The 20,590-nt window shown below is 47.8% G+C and overlaps 1 protein-coding gene across 2 annotated transcripts; it reads left to right on the top strand.

Annotated features, from left to right (window-relative positions):
* Positions 1-214: 214 nt before the first annotated feature.
* Positions 215-19,160, top strand: LOC132382039 (short-chain dehydrogenase/reductase 3-like). 2 transcript variants are annotated; one of them, XM_059951862.1, is made up of 7 exons: positions 216-552; positions 650-851; positions 13,503-13,646; positions 14,282-14,401; positions 15,213-15,451; positions 17,043-17,168; positions 18,458-19,160. In XM_059951862.1, the coding sequence occupies exons 2-7, from the start codon at positions 651-653 to the stop codon at positions 18,540-18,542; spliced, it is 915 nt and encodes a 304-aa protein (XP_059807845.1). In that variant the 5' UTR covers positions 216-552; position 650; the 3' UTR covers positions 18,543-19,160. The 2 variants fall into 2 exon arrangements, with proteins under 2 accessions (XP_059807843.1, XP_059807845.1); XM_059951860.1 differs by having other exon boundaries at positions 215-851.
* Positions 19,161-20,590: the final 1,430 nt, after the last annotated feature.

Below are 20,590 nucleotides of genomic sequence, written 5' to 3'. Positions count from 1 at the left end.
GGGGTGCAGGAAAGCGTATGGTAAGGATGGAGGCGTACTGGCATGGGGGGCAGGGATGAGAGGACATGGGCGGATAGAGATAGGGAGAGGATGCCGGAGGAAGGGGAGGAGAGAGGGGTTGGAGAGCAGAGAGGAGGGGAGAAGAAAGATGGAGTGGGGGAAGGGAGGGAGAGCTGGAGCGGAGGTTGGCGTGTTGCCGCTGGCTACAGGGGGTGTGGGCTAAGGTTCGCCTTCGCACAGTAGTACCGAGCGGATCAGCTCCCTGCCGACACTTAAACTCGTCAATCAGGATTAATGGACTGCTGTATAAAAACTCACTACGCCTTTGCGAACACACACAAACGCTTCCAGCTCTTATTTATGTGTATTTTTTCTCTCGGGCTAACTGGCTTGGAACGATTAACCTCTGCGTGATCCCGGACAACAGCAAAGAAGGAACAAAAATAAAATATGTGTGAGAGAGAAAACATTATGGGTTTTAAAGATAGGAGAAATTGATTGAACAGGAGGCGCTTACCCGGTGAAATTGACACGCCCGGACATTTTTTAAAAGTAATTTTTTATGAAACTTTTTTTTGGTGGGGAGGGAGGTGAAACTTTGTTGTACGACAGAGGAACGGGTGCAGTTCCATTTTGTGTTGTTGTTTAGGATGAGAATGGAGTGGAGGAACGTGGCTTCGTTGTTGCAGTTCCCGGTGCAGATGGCTTTCCTTTTGCTACGCGCTGCTGTGTCGCTGCTTCTCCCGACTAGACCGAGGGAGCTGAGCCGGGACACGGTGCTCATCACAGGCGGAGGCAGAGGCATCGGCCGCCACCTGGCTCTGGAGTTCGCTAAGCAAGGGGCCAGGAAGGTGAGTGTCTGGGTCGAAGGCTGCGTTGGATAGTGCTTTATTGTTGCAAGACCGCGTTTGAGGATGCAATAACCAGTTTGCCTGGCATTTTATTTCAATTCCACTCACGGATAGGTGCACCCTTTCGGAAACGCTCTGCAGAATTTGCATAGTCCCTTAGCAGAGAGAGAGAGAGAGAAATGCACTGTTCAGGAGGAACAGGATTGCAAAGCGCCCTCCTGTCCGCACTAGTGTTTACAGTGTGTGTCAAAAGCATAGCACGGACCTGCAAACAGAAGGCGAGTTTCTAGGTTGTGCCTGAACGTTGGTGTGCTGCGTTTAACCTTCAGTCCCCGGGCGTTTGGGATTTGCTGGGACAGGTTACTGATGCCAGCCCTTGTGTGGAGATCCGGGCGCTCCCATTTCATGCCTCCAGAATGTGTGTGTTTTTCCTGCACTGTGTGCGAATTACTGTTGGCTTTTTTTTAGGGGGTGGTGGTGGGGGTAGGAGAGAGACCAAACGTTGCTATGACACCTTCCTTCCTTCCCCCTTCGATCCAGGTTGGGTTTTAAACTGGCCGCAGTTAATTCTCCAGACGCATTCGCCCGGTCCTGTTGTGATTATTCAAACAAGTCCCGCCCTGCGACCCATCCAGGAACAAGCTGCGAGAAGAGAGCTGGTGGGGGGGGGGGAACTGGCCAGGCTCGCCCGGGATCTCTGTGCAAGAGCAGGGAGCATTCCGGGCCGAGGGACGGGGGCAGGAGACAGACTCCCTCGCAGCCCGCTCGGTCACGCCGGCGGCGGCCAGCCCCGCTGGGGAGACGGTGCGAGTGTAGATGGGCTCAGTAGTCGGTGCGCGGGAGAGTGCAAGAGATAGAAGCCCTTCAGAGCTCGATACGAGGCTATTCCTCCGGGAACAGCCCCCGGGGCAGCTCTCCTCACTTGGCCCATGGTTCATCTTTATTTACCTTGTTCCACAGACCCTTGCCAAACGGCTTTACCCGTTCCTGTTCTGATGTTTTCTTTTAATCCAGCAGCTGTTTGGAGATATTTCCACCAACCTATTTATCTAAAATAGCCCAGCGCTGATTTTAAGGTTTAAAGCCCCCTTGTGCCGTCTGTCAGTAGTTCCATTGCTGGCTTTATATAATCAACATACCCCAATGTGACAGATAACTGTGATTTTAATGCAAAATTGTTGATTCAGTACGAGGGAAGTGGAGGAGACTGAAGAACTATAAAAGGCTTGATGCCTAAATTATGCATTAAAGTAATTGTTATTATAAAACCACCATCTGACAGTCAGCTTGGATGAATATTTTTGGCTGGAGGTTGGTTCCAAGCATTTTTCTTTGCGTGGACATTATACGTTCCATATTTCTTTGGAACGCTTGGAGGCCACTTGAGTCCCTGAATCACAGAGCCGTCCCATTCCCATCCCAACTCAACTTCTCCCGTAACTTGCTCACCCCACGTCCCCTGTCAACCCACACCGCTTTGGCATGGAACAGGGGAATCCGGTGGTGGTCACAGAGGGAACATGTCATCTCCACACAGACAGCACCAGAGGTCGGGATTGCACTTGTGTCGCGACTGTCCTGTCCAGTACCACTCATTAGGTCCTCTCAAGTCAAAGATCGATGTTATTCTCTAAGTATTGGCTTAATTTCAGTCTTCGTTTTAATAGTGATTTCAATTTTAAAGTCATTGGAATAGATCAGAAGCAATTTCATGTTGGCATCTGAGCAAAATGTCCATTTGTGAAGGTTAAGCTTTAAGGTCTTTGTTTTATATGGGTTGTGAATTATATGTTGCGTAAAGCTGTTTAAAAAAAACCTTTCGAAATGATATTTAATCATCAGTCCTGTTGAAGGGTTTCAGGCTGAAAGGTCGACTGCACTCTTTTTCCATGGAAGCTGCCTGGCCTGCTGAGTTCCTCCAGCATTTTGTGTGCGTTAGCTGGAATTACCCCCCCCCCCACCCCGGCACCTCCGCCCAGTGGTGTAGACCCTATAGACCCTAGTCTAAAAGCCAGTCCGCAGGTGGACTGTGGTGACTAGTAATTTGGCCTTGAATCCTCTGGCATGGCTCCTGTGTACTTGGCCCAGGGAGGGGTGTGTCAGTGTTGGGAGAGGATCTGGACTTTGATCTTCTCTGATGCCTACTGGGCAGTTAGCATCTGTGGAACTTGAATCTAAGTGCGAGGCGTTTTCAGTGGGAGTGGACGGGACAGCCGAAAGGCATGGGGACTGTGCTGTTGCTGCTTTGGAATGATGTTGGGAACAGTCCTGCAGCTCATTTGCTTCCTTCTGCTGCTGAAAGGAATGTGAAGGTAGTCCCCAGCGGGGAAAGCCCCTCGGACTGCCAACCCACCCCGGCTCTGGGTGGCTTGAGACCTCTGTTCTGTGGTTCGTAGCTGCAGTGCGCGGCCAGACTGACCTGCATCCACAAGCACTTCCTGGCATCGTGCCCTGCCATTACGGCTTGTAAGCTACTTTACGTCATCAGAACGTGTTCTAACAGAATTCGAAATGGAGTTGGTTTACTGCAACTAATTGGATTCCAACATTGGTGGAATTTTATTCAAAGCTTTATTTCCCTTGTATGTGAGCTGCTGGGTTTGTGACGGGGAGAGTAAAGGCTATATCGCTGGTAAATTAATGGTTCATGCAATGACTTTGCACACTGCAGATTCACCCATTCATTTGTGAGCGGGCAGATTCTAATTCACAACTGAATGGCTTATGTTAAATCAGTGGACCCTGTCTGCCAGCTATCTCAGGTTTCTCCTCCTTGATGAGTACAGGGGACGGTACGGAGTTCCTGATCAGACAAGTGTGAATGCCTTCATTCACTTACTGAGTCATAGCTAAGCAGATGCATTTTGAACTGTTGGAGTTTGATAACGTCTTGTTAATCGCTGTGAACAGAGGCTGTAGGATAGTGAGGCTTCAGTCCTGTTCAATTACTCATCTAATGCCCGTTGTACCTTTGGCATTTAGGGCAGCAATGAAGGTCCTCCATCTCTGGCGGTGTTCAGAGCTGCCTTCGTCGTGTTGGGAGCTTCTGCTCGGTGTTCACTATTGTCAGTCATGGCTGGAGACTCAGGAATACCGTCTCAATCAGATGTAGGATTCTTCATTTGCTGTTTCTGTGACAGTTTTGTTTGACCAGTCAGGTCTGTTAGTCCTGAGTTGAACCCCCGAATGTGGAGGACTGGTGGACCACTCCTAGTCTGGCCTTTACCCTTTGACCTGTTTGGCATGGGTGACCCTACCAAGAGCCAAAGTATAAAGCCCTGACTGCAGTCAACATACCTCTCCAGGTTGTTGAGGCACAGAATCCTCCAAGGTTGTGATCCTCCTGGAGGTTTATGATGACTGGAGTTAGGTAGTGTATGTGAAAGTGACCTGTGTTTGACCATTTTACACCAGTCCTACATTGTTTCGGGATTGAGTGAGGCAGCATGGAATTGGCTGCTACATCCAAGTCTGGGGCCGCTGTCAAGTGCCCATTTGGACTCATCCCCACGTTCCCAACAAACCTCCCCCTCTCCCCTGATTCCACCACCCGCCTTCATACAAGGGACAGCTTAATGGCCAACTAACCAACCAACCCAGAGACGCAAGAGAAATTCTGCAGATGCTGGAAATGTTGAGCAACACACAGAATGCTGGAGCAATTCAGCAGGTTAGGCGGCATCTGTGGAGGGGGATAAGCGGTCAACATTTTTGGCCTGGAAAGGAAAGGGGCAGAGGTCAGAATCAGAAGGTGATGGCAGGGGGAGTAGTAGATACTGGCAGTTGATAATCTATCACCTTTCAGCGTCTCACATTATCCTTCCTCCACCACCCACCTACTTCCCCCCTCACCTGAGTGTTTTCAGACAGGACTGTAGGCCTGGCTGGCGAGGCCCAGATGCCCTGCAGCCTGATTCGGTGCTGTTGCAGTTCCAGTATTTCGATCCAGCGACAGGGAAGGAACAGCTTGTGTACTTTCAAGTTGGAATGATGTTTCCTTGGCAGGGAACTGCCTCACTTCTCGATAAATTCTCCTTTTAATAAGTGTAAACAGATACTATTTTGTCTGCAGTTTTCTGAAGCTAGTTCTGCACCAGCTTTGCACCCACAACCTGTCCCCTCTCCTGACTCACTGGACCCCTCTGTGTGGTCTTTAGTAGTGCTGACCCAAGTCAGCAAAGCCTGGAATTATCACTCATGTATTTTAGCTGTGAGCCTGTGGTGTCAAAAAAGCAGACATTTGACCATTGGAACATCACAGCTGTGTATGATCTTGACCTAGACCCCTGCCTCCTTATAAGCATATCACTCCCTTCTTTCTTTCGTACATCGCTCAGCCTTATTCTCTGTGTGTGTGTGTCTGTCTGTCTGTCTCTCTCTCTCTATCTCCGTGTGTGTGTGTGTCTCTGCCTGTTTCTGTGTCCCTCTCTCTCTCTCTGTCTGTCTGTCTCTGTGTGTGTGTCTCTCTCTCACTCACTCTCTGTCTCTATCACACTCACACACACACACTCTCTTTATTTATATATATATATAGGCCTTTGAGACCCTCGAGGAGGAGGTACAGGAACACCTTGCACTTTAGTTCCAGTCGTGGGTTCACCGGCAGGTCAGCCCTGTACTGCTGATGTCATTAATCTTGTTTACCACAGGAGAGGAAATGCATGTCCGGTGGGTGGGGGCAGGTCTGGAGCCTGTCGGGTGGGGCAAGTGGAGGTGGGGTGTTGAGAAGTTCACGGCTCAGAGCCAATTACATGCCACTCAAGTAGGTCACAGTCACGGGGCAAAGATCTCGTCCTGCCGTAAGATTTTTATGGCAAGTTACGAGAGGTGCAAGGCATTCCGTAAATAAACTTGAACTGAAAGAGGCCAACTGAGCAACTTGTACAGTTTATTGTGATTGTCAGGTCTCACGTATGTAACCTTGGGTTAGCAAGCCAGGGGTTTGGTGAGGCTGCAGATATTTGAAAGTGTGGCTATAATGTTTAGGTTACTGTACGAGGAATCGGGGTCTGGACCAACAATTCTGAGGGCTGAATTAAAATTCCATCGTGGCAGCTTGGAATTTAAATTGTGGAACTAAAGTATGGTTCAGGAACGATGATTGTGGAGTTCCTGGGTGCTCCATCTTGCCTTACTGATGCCCTTCACCAGAAGAAAGAAAGACTAGACCCGCGGGCGACTGCAGGTGCCGGAATCCAGAACAACTAGTAACCTGCCAGCCAAACTCAGCGGGTCGGCCAGCGTCCATGGGAGGGAAGGAGCTGTCGGCGGTTCATGCCCTGCTGATGCAGGTGCTTCAACCTGGCCCATTGACAACTCCTTCCCTCCCAGATGTTGCTGGATCTTCTGGAGTTCCTTCCAGCATGTCGTTTGTTGCTGCAGGGAAGGATACTGCCTTCCTTATGCCAACTGCATTGTATGTAACTCCAATCCACTCCCGAGCACCTTCTAAGAAAAGCTGGCGAGGGATGTACTCCAAAGGTGGCTACAAAGATTGTCCTTAGCCAGCAGTGCTGGGATCCTAAAAATACAAATAACAATCCAAAGCAAAAATTGCTTGGGATAATTGGGTGAGGTAGTATCAATGGAGGGAAAGTAGATGGTTGGCATTTCTGATCTTGACTGTCCATTTCCTCCACAGATGCTGCCTGACCTGCTGAGTTCCTCCAGCAGTTTCTTTTTGCTCCAGGTTTGAGCATCTGCAGTTTGTCTCAAGTAAAAATAAAACTCTTGTGTAAAGATGAGATGAGCTTTTTGTTAAAATAACTTTACCCTTGCATTACATTTGCCTGCTCCCATTGAACGCCATCTTCTTTTCTCTTTTTGAAGTACCTACTCTCCCACCCCAATCCACTCCACCTCCTGGGACCAGGAAACCAGCCAGTACATCACCGGATTGGCCGATCAATGATGAACAGGAGGTCCTGCAAGGTGATTCAATCTTGCTGGACCTCCCTACTGTTCCTCATTCTACGTGGGCCTGGTTTGCAGGGTATCAGAGCTCAGAGCTGTGGGACAGAATCGGCTTGATCTGCTTCTCATGGTGTTAGACTGGTTTGTCAGCCTGTTGGCTGCTGGCTTTCCTCGTGATCTTGATGGATCGGCCAATCGGGTCCTTGCTTAATGGCATTGGTCCATGGCATTACAAAGGTTGGGAACCCCTGTGCTAGTACATATAAATTGTGGGGCGAGCAGCACCAGTTATTGGTGAATCTTATGTAAAGGAATGCCTGCTTTTTCAGAGGGTTACTCTCTGGATATATCAGATATTCAAAGCAACACACATAAAATGCTGGAGGAACTCAGCAGGCCAGGCAGCATCAATGGAGAAGAGTGCAGTTGACATTTTGGGAGAGGCCCTTTAGCAGGACTCATCCCTGTTGAAGTATCCAGTTCCTGCTAACTGTCCAAAATTCCACCCCTGTCCAGTGCTGGCATTTTCCACGCTGTGTTCATTAGGGGAGGGAAGGGGGGAGGGAAGAGTTTAAAAGAATGCCGTCTAACTGGGCACTGTGTTGGACGTGACCTCGGGCCGGCCTTGGCGATTGTTTCTTAGCTTGATTATAGTGAGACTGTCACCGCCCCTCACCACACACAAATGACCCAGTCGCCGACTGTGGTTGTGGTGGGACTGTCACCGCCCCTCAGCACACACGACTGGCCCAGTCGCCGACTGTGGTTGTGGTGGGACTGTCACCATCCCTCAGCACACACGACTGGCCCAGTCGCCGACTGTGGTTGTGGTGGGACTGTCACCGCCCCTCAGCACACACGACTGGCCCAGTCGCCGACTGTGGTTGTGGTGGGACTGTCACCATCCCTCAGCACACACGACTGGCCCAGTCGCCGACTGTGGTTGTGGTGGGACTGTCACCGCCCCTCAGCACACACAAATGACCCAGTCGCCGACTGTGGTTGTGGTGGGACTGTCACCGCCCCTCAGCACACACAACTGGCCCAGTCGCCGACTGTGGTTGTGGTGGGACTGTCACTATCCCTCAGCACACACGACTGGCCCAGTCGCCGACTGTGGTTGTGGTGGGACTGTCAGCATCCCTCAGCACACACGACTGGCCCAGTCGCCGACTGTGGTTGTGGTGGGACTGTCACTATCCCTCAGCACACACGACTGGCCCAGTCGCCGACTGTGGTTGTGGTGGGACTGTCACCATCCCTCAGCACACACGACTGGCCCAGTCGCCGACTGTGGTTGTGGTGGGACTGTCACTATCCCTCAGCACACACGACTGGCCCAGTCGCCGACTGTGGTTGTGGTGGGACTGTCACCATCCCTCAGCACACACGACTGGCCCAGTCGCCGACTGTGGTTGTGGTGGGACTGTCACCATCCCTCAGCACACATGACTGGCCCAGTCACCGACTGTGGTTGTGGTAGGACTGTCACCATCCCTCAGCACACACGACTGGTCCAGTCACCGACTGTGGTTGTGGTAGGACTGTCACCATCCCTCAGCACACACGACTGGCCCAGTCGCTGACTGTGGTTGTGGTGGGACTGTCACCATCCCTCAGCACACATGACTGGCCCAGTCACCGACTGTGGTTGTGGTAGGACTGTCACCATCCCTCAGCACACACGACTGGTCCAGTCACCGACTGTGGTTGTGGTGGGACTGTCACCGCCCTTCAGCCACACGACTGGATCACAGGCAGACCAAGCTTGAGGCTTGGCAACAAAGTGCCCATTCCCCGTTTTATTACCGCACGTTCTCCGATTGTTACTCCGCAGAGGCTGCCTGTCCCGGGTGCTTCCAGCAATCTCTGTTTAATTTCAGATCTCCAGCAGCACCAAGTTGCTCTATAGGGCATTTTTTCCTGCAAATACTCCCTTGCATCGCAGTGCTTTGTGCAGTCTAATTCAGTGCAGTGTAGGGGCTGGCTTGCGACTGTTTGGTTTGTAAGACAATAGGATGACAGAGTCCAGAGATAAGTGCAGATTGGTGCCTGTGCATCACAAAATAGGCCGTTGTGTACCCTGCAGACCTGGGAGCCCCCTCATACCGCTTGGTCTCACTAAACCCCTCCCTTTTCTGTGACTGGCAGTTGGGGTCTGGTCTGGGAACCACTGTAGATTAGGCCTTTCTCCAGGAAGGTTTTGAGAGCCGGGTAGTTTTTAAAGTATGAAAACAGAGGTGCTTTGTACGCTGTCCTGCCAGGGACTGCTGGAATGTTTGCAGACATTGCCAGGGACGCTGTGCTCTGCAGGCTCTAAACCTTGCCTGTTATTTGCCATAAATAGACACGAAAGGCAAAAAAGAACCATCAGTGTTCAGATGAGCTCACCGTAACAGTGCTGCATCTTCATTCTGATCAGCCCTGCTCGAAGGGGCAGTCCTCCGAGTCACTGGATCCCACATCGGCACTCACTGAGGCTTGCATGCCTTGCCAGAGGGTTGCCTTGTCAACAGTCATCAAGGAGAGGAGGTTGAAAGCACGGCCTTGGTGCACTGCTATGAATAACGAGGGCCCTTGTTTGGCACCGGGCCAACGACCCCTGAACCTGACACACTTTCAATTCAGAACTCGCTGACCATAAAATTACTCAGGGTAGCTTCTCACTGAAGTGGAACATCCCGCAGGGCTAGGCAGCCGGTGGCCGCTGCGAGCTTTCTGCCCCCTCCTATGACTCTGCCTGACTTTCCAGGCGGTGGCGAAAAGGCAGGCGATAAAGCAGCACTGGCAGAAGGCTCCCAGTTTCTCAGCCAGGTGCACACGTTTGCAACACACACACACACACACAAAATGCTGGGGACGCTCAGCAGGACAGGCAGCATCTATGGTGGGAAATGGACAGTTAACATTCTGGGCCAAAGGCCAGGATGGTCTTTCCATTAGGACTGGGGAGGAAGGAAGAAAAACCAGTATAAGGTGGTGGGGGGAGAGCTAAGAAGTACACGTTGTCTTGTATCAGATGAGACCTGGTGAAAGGAAAACTGGGTGGTGGGGCAGGGGGAATGATGTGAGAAGCTGGGAGGTGATAAATTCCTCCCCGATGCCTATTATGCCTCTGGCATTTAGGGCAGCAATGAAGGTCCTCCATCTCTGGCGGTGTTCAGGGCTCCCTTCATCATATCAGCAGCCTCCTCTCTGTTTTCACTACTGTCAGTTAAACAAGTCCTGGGTGGAGACTCAGGAATACTACCGCACTCAGCCGTAGAAGGATTCCTCATTGCTGTTTCTGTAACAGTTTTGTTTGACCAGTCAGGGTTGTTGGCCCTGAGCAGAACCCCTGAACCTGGAGGACCGGTGGACCTCTCCTAGTCTGGCCTCTGCCCTTTGACCTGTTTGGCATGGGTGACCCAACCAAGAGCTAAAGCACAAAGCCCATGCAACGTAGCTCTCTGGGTCATCAGGCACACAAGCCTCCAAACCACGACAAGGCGGGAGGTGATGGGAGGAAGTAATAGAGGCTGAAGAAGACGGAATCTAACGGTGATAAAGGGAAGGAGATGGACCTCACAAAGGTGCTCCATTCCTACAAGTCAAAGAACATTTGCTGCCTGAGCTGCTGAGTTTCTCCAGGAATTTGTATGTGGCCGTCTAGATTTCCATTATCTGCAGAATCTTCCCTCAAGCTTGCACAGTGGGGAGCAATGCTACACTTTGCTGTGGACAGTTTTGCTATGAATGACATTGGACTTGCCATTGATGGGAAAGGTTTAGGTGAACATTCATGGATGGGAAAAACTTGGAGCAGGGGTTCCCAGCCTTTTTTTATATATGTGCCAGGGAACAATACCATTAAGCAAGGGGTCTGTGGACCCCAAGATGGGAACCCATAGCTTAGTGGGGTATGATCTGAATGCAGGCAAATGGGACCCACTCAGGAACGAAGCTTAGTTGGGAAAGGCAAGTTGGGCCTGTTTCTATGCTATACAAATGTGTCCATGGCAACTTGATTAGCTGTCTGACTGAAGATAGTCTATCAGTCTCATCTGGTCAGCTGTGGTGGCAGATGATAAGTGTTCCCGACCCTAGAGTTCTAAACTTCCTCTCTGACCCCAGATATGGCGTCTTATAGTAAATGTATACTGTGGAGAGCGTTCTGACTGGTATGGGGGGTGGGGGCTACCGCACAGGACCATAAGAAGCTACAGAAGGTTGTAAAATTGGTCAGCTCCATCTTGGGTACTAGCCTCTGTAGTATCCAGGACCTCTTCAAGGAGCGGACGGGCGGCGTCTATGATTAAGGTCCCCCACCATCCGGGACATGCCCTCTTCTCATTGTTTCAGGAACAGCTTTTTCCCCTCTGCTATCCAATTTCTGAATGATCACTGCACCTCACTACATTTTATTTTTTCTGTTTTCACACTACTGTTTTTAGTTTAACTGGTTAATATACATATAACTACTGTAATTCATTTACTTTTTTCATATTTATCCATTGCATTGTGCTGCTGCTGCCCAACTATCAAATCCCCCCACGTATGCCAGTGATATTAAACCCGATTCTGATATTTAAGATTAACTTTCAGATTGCTTGTGGGATTCTTGAACAGCAGCTAGTAGCTTGTGTAGTCCTTTTAAAGGTAATGCTTCTTGACGAATTCCCTAGGGTTGTGAGTATATTTGAGGACATTTTGATAAATGCTCGTAAATACAGCAAAATTAGGAAAGAATCAGAATTCATTTTAACATCATTGAGATGTGCTGTGAGATTTGTTGTTTTGTGGTAGCAGGACAAAGCAATATATAATAATAAAAAAATCTGTAAATTACAGAAAGTAGATGTATGAAGTTTAAAAAAAAAGGTGGAAAAAGAGCAAAAAAAGAAGTGTTGATGGGTTCAATGTCCAATCAGAAATCTGAAGGCAGAAACAGAATCTCTGGTTATTTAGAAAGGCATTGGGTAGTGAAGGGGTTATGAATTCTGACTCACTAGTTATCTGTGGATTGACAACACGTAAGTTGTCTCCTCGTTTGAGCCTTATGGAACTTCAAGCTACGATCTGTTCAGTGACCCCACCCCCACCCTCTGTCTCTTTTTATAGTCCCTTTACAAGTCTGAGCACTGCCATGACTTGGGGCTCTCTTTTGCTCTGAAAGGTAGGCCTGAGGGACTCGCTTTAATAGGCGTGAGAGTGAGTGAGAGCAGCCTCAGGAGGGAAGCTGAGCCGTAGTTTGAGGAAGGAATGGGGTGGAACCAGTCATGGATTGGAGCACTCCTCTGTTTTCGTGAATGTCTGTGAAGAAAAAGAATTTCAGGATGTATATTGTATACATTTCTCTGGCATTAAATGCACCTACTGAGTGGTTAATTATTGTCACATGTGCTGAGGTAGAGTGAAAAATGTCTTGCATCCGGTTCACAGTGTGTTGAGGGTAAAGCATGTTGAAACAAAAGTGGAATGTTTAATAAAGTATAAAAGCTATAGAGAAAGTGCAGTGCAGGCAAACAATGAGGTGGACGGTCTTAGCAAGGTAGATTGTGAGGTAAAGAGTCAATCTTACCATTCAATAGTTGTATAACAATGGAGTATGAGCTGCCCTTGATCACGGTGGTATGTGCTTTCAGGCTTTTGTACTTTCTGCCCGATTGGAGAGGGGAGAACAGAGAATGACCGGATTAGGTGGGGTCTTTGATTATGCTGTCTGCTTTACTGAGGCATTGAGAAGTGTAGGCAGAGCCTGTGGAGTGGAGGCTGTTTGCTGTGATGCGCTGGTTATTAGTAAGGTGGTTATTAGTGAAGCTTGGTTATTAGAAAAGGGGAAATGATGATGTTGAAGACCGAGCTGTAATTGATGACCAGGTGCCTGACGTATGTTTTGCTGTTGCCTGGGTACTCCAAAGCAGAATGGAAAGACGTGAGATCGAGTCAACTGTAGGGATCTTTAGAAAGGCATTGGGTTGTGAAGGGGTTAACTGGCTGAGGTTATGAATTCAGGACCCACTAGATATCTGTGGATTGACAAAACATAAGTTGTCTCCTCGTTTGAGCCTTGGAAAATTCAAACTACAATCTGTTCGGTGACCCCTCATTTCTTTCCCCCCCCATCCCCAATTCCTCTGCCCCTTTTTATAGTCCCTTTACAAGTCTGAGCACTATGGTGACTTAAGGCTGTCTTTTGCTTGGGTCCTTGCTCTGGCAGGAGTTAATTCTAACCATAACCAATCTGTCAAAGCACTTAATTACAATAGAAGTGTGTGCTAGCAGTCAATAGCCATTGAGGCAGCTCACCCTGCTCTTGGGCACCGGATTGATTGCTGTCATTTTAGAGTGGTTGGGAACGTCAGACCGTAGCAGTGAGACACTGAAAATGCCCTTGAACTCTCCAGCCAGTTGGTCGCCACAGTTTTTTAGCACTGGGAGGAAAATTGTTCTCAGCTCTCTCCTACCATCTTGATTTGCAATGAATGATACCGGGTGATAAGATGCCATTATAAATGAGGTCCTTTTCAACACAGCTTACGACGGGTGTGGGCCGGAAAGTACTGAGTGTGGGATCTTGTTGTGCAGAAACTTTATGTACACTTCTAAAAGGAACTTCGTGGAGTTGAATGCTGATTTCTGACGCTTGAAGGGGAAAGTAACCCAGAACTTTGGATGTACTAAGGACATGAGGGGCCGCGTGTCAATACAAGGAGTGGGACGCATTTTACTAACTCTGTTTTATGCCCCTCTTTGTAGATCATCGTGTGGGGTCGGACGGAGAAGTGTCTCAGGGAGACTTGTGAGGAAATCTGCAGCTTGGGAGTAGAGTGCCATTACTTTGTGTGTGATGTGGGCAACAGGGAGGAGGTCTACCAACAAGCTAAAGCTGTACGGGAGAAGGTGGGTCCCACTGGAAATGTTCCTGTCAATTAATCTCCGATCTGTATTGGCTGCAAGTAAATCTGGGCTAATGAAGTTGCTGTTCTAATAGGAGACGTTAAACGGAGGCCCGGTCCGTTTGACCAGATGGATGTTTAAAGTTTATAGTGTAGTAGAATTTTCCTGGACCCCCTTTAAGAAAGAATAGAATTGCCTAGAGTGTGACTGTTTTTCCCTTCTTAGCTCTCCAAGGAACAGGGAGCTTCATTTCCACAACGAGACAGGAGCCCCGGAGAAGTTTCACATTCACAGCAAATTTGGCTTCAGAAAACTGGTGGACCTCTGGCCATCTCTGCTGTGGAGGGAGAATATGGAAGACATTGAAGTGCTGATCATTCATCCCATAGCTATTTGTGGAATGCTGCTTAATACAAAGTGACTGCTGTGTTTTTTACCCCTTCCCACAAGTCTTCCAAGTAACTTTAAGACGTGCATCGTGGAGTGCTGGTTTTGATGCAGACTTCTTTTCTATATACGGCAAGGCACCCATTTGAGATTAGTTCTTCTGAGTGTGAGCTCTTTGTCTTGAATGCAACTTGTTTTTAAGCTGGATTAGGGGAACAATGCCCGTGACCAATCGCTTTGCTTGCCTGCAGGTGGGTGACGTTACTATCCTGGTGAATAACGCTGCAGTTGTCCATGGGAAGACTCTAATAGACAGCGATGATGATGCTCTCCTCAAGTCCCAGCATATCAACACACTTGGCCAGTTTTGGGTCAGTACAAAGTCTCTTGGCATATCCTAAATAACTAGTATACAGCTGGCTTCTTGGCCTTTCCGTTCACGTGTCATTACAGTGCCGTTTGCAGATCCTAGTAGCATATACCGGTGTCCATCATGCAGGATCCCACAAGTGTTGCATTAAAGATCCCGCAGCATATTGATAGAAAATTATTTCTTTCTCTGCAGTTTCCCGGCCAACATTTTTCGATCAGCCTTGCCAAGCCCAGATTAGCCACCCATTCATCTTCGGGGGCTGTATGTGTTAACTTCTCGCCATGCTTGGCAACAAAATGGTCACCACACTTCAAAATAATTTGCTTGGGTGAGAAGTTGGACAATCTGTTGAAGTGCGATAGTAACGTTTCCTCACCTCGTTTTAAAATTCACCCTCTCCTTTCGGAATCCTGCTGTCTGGTTGGTTTGGTTTCCAGATTATAAAGCTGATGCAGGGAATATCCAGCAGAGAAGTTTGAAAGCTGCTTCACTTGCTCACTCCTCGTTCGAACCAGAACTGTCTTTTATTGTTTGGTTTCACTTTGATAACATGTTCAATATTTTGAATTATTGAAATCTCTCGTGTACTGTCAGCTCTCTGTCTCTGGATTGGTTTAAGCCCAGGTGAGGGAGGCCAACACTTGGCCAACACTTCATCTTGAGTTGTGTAGACTACTTTAAACCCAAAGGCAATTGTCTGACCACTCTCAGTTCAGAACCGGCAATGATGTGGTGAAGTTTCACCTGAGACTTCATCAAAAGCAATCTGATGATTCCCTTTTGTAATTCCTTGTATCCCTCTCATTTAGACAACAAAAGCCTTCCTGCCACGGATGCTGGAACTGCAACACGGACACATAGTCTGCATGAACTCTGTGCTGGCGCTGTCTGCCATCCCTGGAGCCATCGACTATTGCACCTCCAAATCCTCCTCCTTCGCCTTCATGGAGAGCCTGACGCTGGGGCTCCTCGACTGTCCGGGTGTCAACGCCACCACCGTCCTCCCTTTCCACACCAGCACCGAGATGTTTCACGGCATGAAGACCAGGTCAGTCCCGGGGATGATTTGTCTCGCCACTTTCGGTATGGTGGCTGATTGACTTGACTTGTGTTAAGTGAAGGAGTCATCGTTGCCTTGCTGGTCCACAACCCGTTTTCCTTCACTAACAGGGGCTGCACTTAGCACACGGGATCTCTGGGTGAGACTGGATGCTGTAGGTAGGGAAGAAGGAATTGTGTAAGAGTAACATTGATTGATGTAAGACAGAATGAGTGGTGACCTCATTGGAACCTATCAAATGGTAGATGTGGAGAGGATGTTTCCGATGATGGGAGAGTCTAAGACTACAGCCTCAGAATAGAGGGGCATTCTTTTAGAATGGAGATGAGGAGTAATTTCTTTAGCCAGAGGGAGATGAATCTGTGGAATTCTTTGCCACAGGTGGCTGTGGAGGCCGAGTCTTTATGTTGATAGGTTCTTGATTGGTCAGGACTTGAAGGGATACAGGGAGAAGACAGGAGGTTGGGTCTGAGAGGAAAGTCAGATCAGCCATGATGAAATAGTGGAGCAGACTCGATGGGCCAAATGGCCTAATTTTGCTCCTATCTCTTATGGCCTTTTGGATAAGTTCAAGGATGGTGCCAATTAAAAGTGAACACCTCAGGAGGGAGAGGGAGGCACCCAGTGACATTTTTACAAGTTTAAACTTTAAAGAGACCGCAGTGAGTTTAAAATAATTACCAATCCAATTAGCCAATCTTTTGTAACTTGTCTAGCACTCTTGCGTGTCACCATCACCACGTGCTTAATGTTGAAGAGTCTTATCAAAACCACTCATTTTCAAAGGACTGTTTGGCTTACTTAGGTGATTAATGACCCTTGTGGTACAAATGGGCTACAATGGCAGCTACTGCCTCTGATTGCTGAAGCATCGCGTAATGTGGATTTCAATTAGTGTTGACCCAGCCAGTGCCCAGGAGTCTGCCTTTTGCACTTAACGATGATCAGACTGCACCCTACCTCACTCGAGGATATCGAGTCTGTTTACAGCAGTCTGACCATTTGCCTGCAGTTGCTGGATTGAACCTGGGAAATCAGGCTTAGAGTGACACATTCCCTGGGTTTAACGCAGCTGTCCTTCTCTTCAGTGGGGAAATGTTAAATATAAAGTGACAGGGCGTACAGTGCATCAACTTGGAGGATGCTTTTAGTGACCATCCTGCCCTGAAGCTGGTCCATCCTCATAGTTAGAGTAGTGACTGGAGCCTTTGGTTTCTTCTGTCCCAGTACAGACTTTTGAAAGACACAGAATGCTGGAGGAACTCAGCAAGTCAGGCAGCATCTATAGAAAAAAGTGAACAGTCAATATTTCAGGCCAAGACCCTTCATCAGGACTTGTCTATTCTTTTCTATAGATGCTGCCTGACCTGCTGAGTTCCTCCAGCATTTTGTGTGTGTTGCTCTGCATTCCCAGCATCCGTGCTTGTGGCAGACCTTTTGAAACTTTATTCGTAATTCCTACTGCAAACGATCTTTGCCGATTCCCGACGCGGGCTTAGAAGCGGGTTCACCTCAGACTTGGTTTGACCTGTACACTGATCTACTCTGAAGGTCGATTTGCTTTGGGGTTTCGTGACAGGTTTCCAAAACTCTTCCCGCCCCTGCAACCTGACACAGTGGCTCGCCGGACAGTGGAAGCAGTGCGGACTAACCAGGCTCTCCTCTTGCTGCCCTGGACCATGCACTTACTTGTCATCATGAAGAGGTGAGATTGGTGCAGGGTCTTGTCCCGATATTATTGCAGGCAATATTGCAGATAGAGCTTCTCATCAGAACTAGCAGCTGGACCCAGTGAGAAGGTGGAAGAACAGGGCATCTTCTCACTGGGAAAGGGAACATTTAGTTTCATCAAGGAATGTGCTTCTTTGATAAGAAATAATTAAAGAAAAATGCGGACATGAGATAGGAAGCAGATAGATGAGTTTGACAGGCCTCCCTTATCTGGCTCTGTTTGAGAAAGTAAGTAACGTTATCTAGGGCTTCAGACAAGGAGCGACAGTGTCTTTACATAGTTTAATACCACCCACCAAGATGCAGCCAAGTCTCTTCCATTACTGGGTGCCCCTGAAGGTCACAAGTGAAATGAGTGCGATGATATTTTCTGTCAATCGTCATGGCGTCACTTCAGACCAAAGCAGACAAGAGTCGCTAGAATTAAAAAAACATCTGTATCTGGGGAATTGACAAAGCTTTAATGGGGGGGGGGGGTCAGAATGTCATGACTTATAACCATATGTTTGACTTTTTACAAATTGGTCAGCGGGTGAAAGCACTGAATTTGAAATGTCATGGGAAGGCTTCTTTCCAGATTCTGAGATAGGCAAGGTGCAGTAGCCTCCAGTGAAGATTACTGCTGTGCGTAAACTGCACTTGAGCGCGAGGGACTAGATGCGGCTTGGCCATGTTCACTTTCACCACTCCAGTGCACAAAGCACAAGGCTTACCGATGAGGTAAAGTCTAGCTGGTAAAATATCTGGAAAACGAGTAACGATTTCCTCATGACTTGGAGGAGGGTGGGGGAGGGGGTTTCTATCTGCCCTTCTAAATGCAACCAATACCCCATTCTCCCTTTTTCACACCTTCAATGGCATGAACATATAATTTACTTACCCTGTTCTGGGGCTTGACACTAGGAGAACGTATCTTCATGCCTATCAGTTGATCATTTATCCCTTGCGTTAATCAACTGGCTTTTAACCATAAAATTACCAAGGAGTATAACCCTAGTTTGTTTAATCTCTGAACTTGTATAAACCCTTGGAAGCCAGTGCTGAGCCAGGCTCCATCTAGTCTGGAGGCTTTACAAATTATACAGAGATACTGAGCACTAGGAAGTTTTTCTTTCCTACTTGTGGATACAAAGCTCCTTGGGACATTGTCATGGGAGGTGACATTTCACAATGCTTTTAAAATAGAGCAGCTGTTTTGGGAAGTATCACTGAATTCAAAATTGCATCTTTCTGACCTCTTTCTTTTTCCCTCCCTGGTTGCAGTATACTCCCACATACGGCCTTGGAAGAGATTTATAGGTTTACCGGAAGCTATGTGTGTATGGACAGCTTCAAAGGGCGAACATAAGAGGCCCAAATGTGCTCGCGGCTCACTCTCCGATCTCCCGAGCAAGCTGGAAAATGAACTTTCAGAATGTCTGTGGCAGGCGACTCTGACATTTTCCTGTCAAGTTTTGCAGGACTTTAAGCATTGGATCGTCAGCGGGACAATACTGCCCTGAGCTCCCCCTTGGGGAAGTGAACTGTGTAATCCAACAAGACATTAACGGATGGACAAAAAAAAAACTTGGTGGCTTGTTTCGTGTGAGAGCTTAAGTGTCTTCATTCTAAGTATAATTTGGGACATCCGAAACCCTTCACCAGCAAACCTGCGTGGCTTCTAAATATGCTCTTTTGCGTTGATGGTATTCTGCAGGCAGCCTGCTTCACAGGATGTGAATTTTCACATTGTGCCAATGACTTTGCATGCAGTTCCACTTGATGTTACTCAGTTTAATAAGAGGAATTCCAGTGAAAATTCATCTCCTTTTTCCTTTTTAAAATCATGCTGTAAATTTTAATATTTAAACTCTTTCTAATTTGCCACCCGGGCTAAAAATTCTCCCTCGAGTTTAGTGAAAGAATAAAATGTAAAAAAATGACCTGGCTTTGGAATATTAAAATACTAATTGACTCTGCACTAGGACCGAGAGAAGCCTTGTGGTGTTTCTTGAGGCGCCATGTGAGATTCCATGAATGTGTGTTGCTTCATGCTTTAAGTATGATTTATAATCTCATTTTTAAAGTTAGCATAGATGCTGCTTCATACATCTACTGTCCTCAGTATGACAACCCTGCTTTTTCAGATTATTTTCTGAACTCCCCAGGCAGGGAAAATTGAGTCCCTCACTGTCTGCTCTTTATCCTGTACTTTAATCAAATGACCCATAACCTTGGTTAAGCTCCTGGAATCCTGATATGATGCGGATAAGACTGCAGTACATTTCCTCCAGGGCTGAAATGTCCTTCCAAGGCCAATATCTGAAATTAGTAACCTGGATATTGAAGTTTACACATTGTAGCTGTAATTGACTCCCTGGTGAATGAGAGGCTCAGTGCAAATTGATCATTTCAAGCGCTGTGGACTTACTTTCAGATGTATGCAAGAGGGAGCTGGTAGGTGCTGCAGACTGAGCTGCTAATACTCCCATTTCAGAGATCCACTTTCGGTGTCAGGAATGCAGTTGTTTGCAAAGAGAGAAAGTAGTTAAAGGGTGGGGACACAAAAATCTGACCTTGGCTCCAGCAAGGACAACTAACACTTACGCATACATTCACAGAAATAATCTGAAGTGGCACCATTAATTTGAATTAAATAAAATTGTCCTCCTCCCAGCCCAAATAGTACTAGACATGTGCAATTAATATCAGAGTTACAAAGTACCACTTTCTCGACCCAAGTTTAAGATTCAGGAGGGTGGGACTTTCCCTTGTTATGTTTGTTCAGAGGGAGCAGACTCCCATGAGAGTGAGGATTGGTTTCTGTACGGTGTTAAATTCCTTCCAGTGTTGAACTAGCACTGAAAGACACAGAGTACGGGTGCTAAAGATTGATGTTCAGTTCCTGCGCATACCAGCCCTCTCCAAGCAAAGCTTTATGTATTTCCTTACGACGTTGTAATCTGTAGTAAGGTTTTGATATTGGACCGGGAGAAGAGCAGGAATGTTCAGCACAGGTCAAGGTGAATGAGTCCTGTCACTCACTGAGTCTGCCCTTTTCTATGTTGGTCTGATTTAAGTTGGCCACAGAGTATGGAGGTTTTTTTAGATACTGCACTATAGTGGTAGAATGAGACGAGCTGGTAGGATGTAATAATTACCCTAGTGCGGAGAGTGGATCTTGTGAATTGCTATCCGGTGACTGTCGGTAAAACCTGACAAACGGGATTTGGATTCTGCATTGGCCCATACTCAATGCCCAGACTTGCATGAGAGAGTTGCCTCTCACTTGTGGAACTTCTGGCCTACTGGCATTGTGGATCCACCCTGAACAAAATGTAGACGCTTCAGAGAAGGAGGAATTAGAGCTTGTCTATTTCCATTACTGGAACTAGATAAGATTCTGACCCAACCCAA

This window comes from Hypanus sabinus, chromosome 27 (assembly GCF_030144855.1).
Source record: "Hypanus sabinus isolate sHypSab1 chromosome 27, sHypSab1.hap1, whole genome shotgun sequence".
NCBI classification, from domain to species: domain Eukaryota; kingdom Metazoa; phylum Chordata; class Chondrichthyes; order Myliobatiformes; family Dasyatidae; genus Hypanus; species Hypanus sabinus.
Note: the sequence above shows the minus strand (reverse complement) of the source record. Positions and strands in the feature narration are given on the sequence as shown.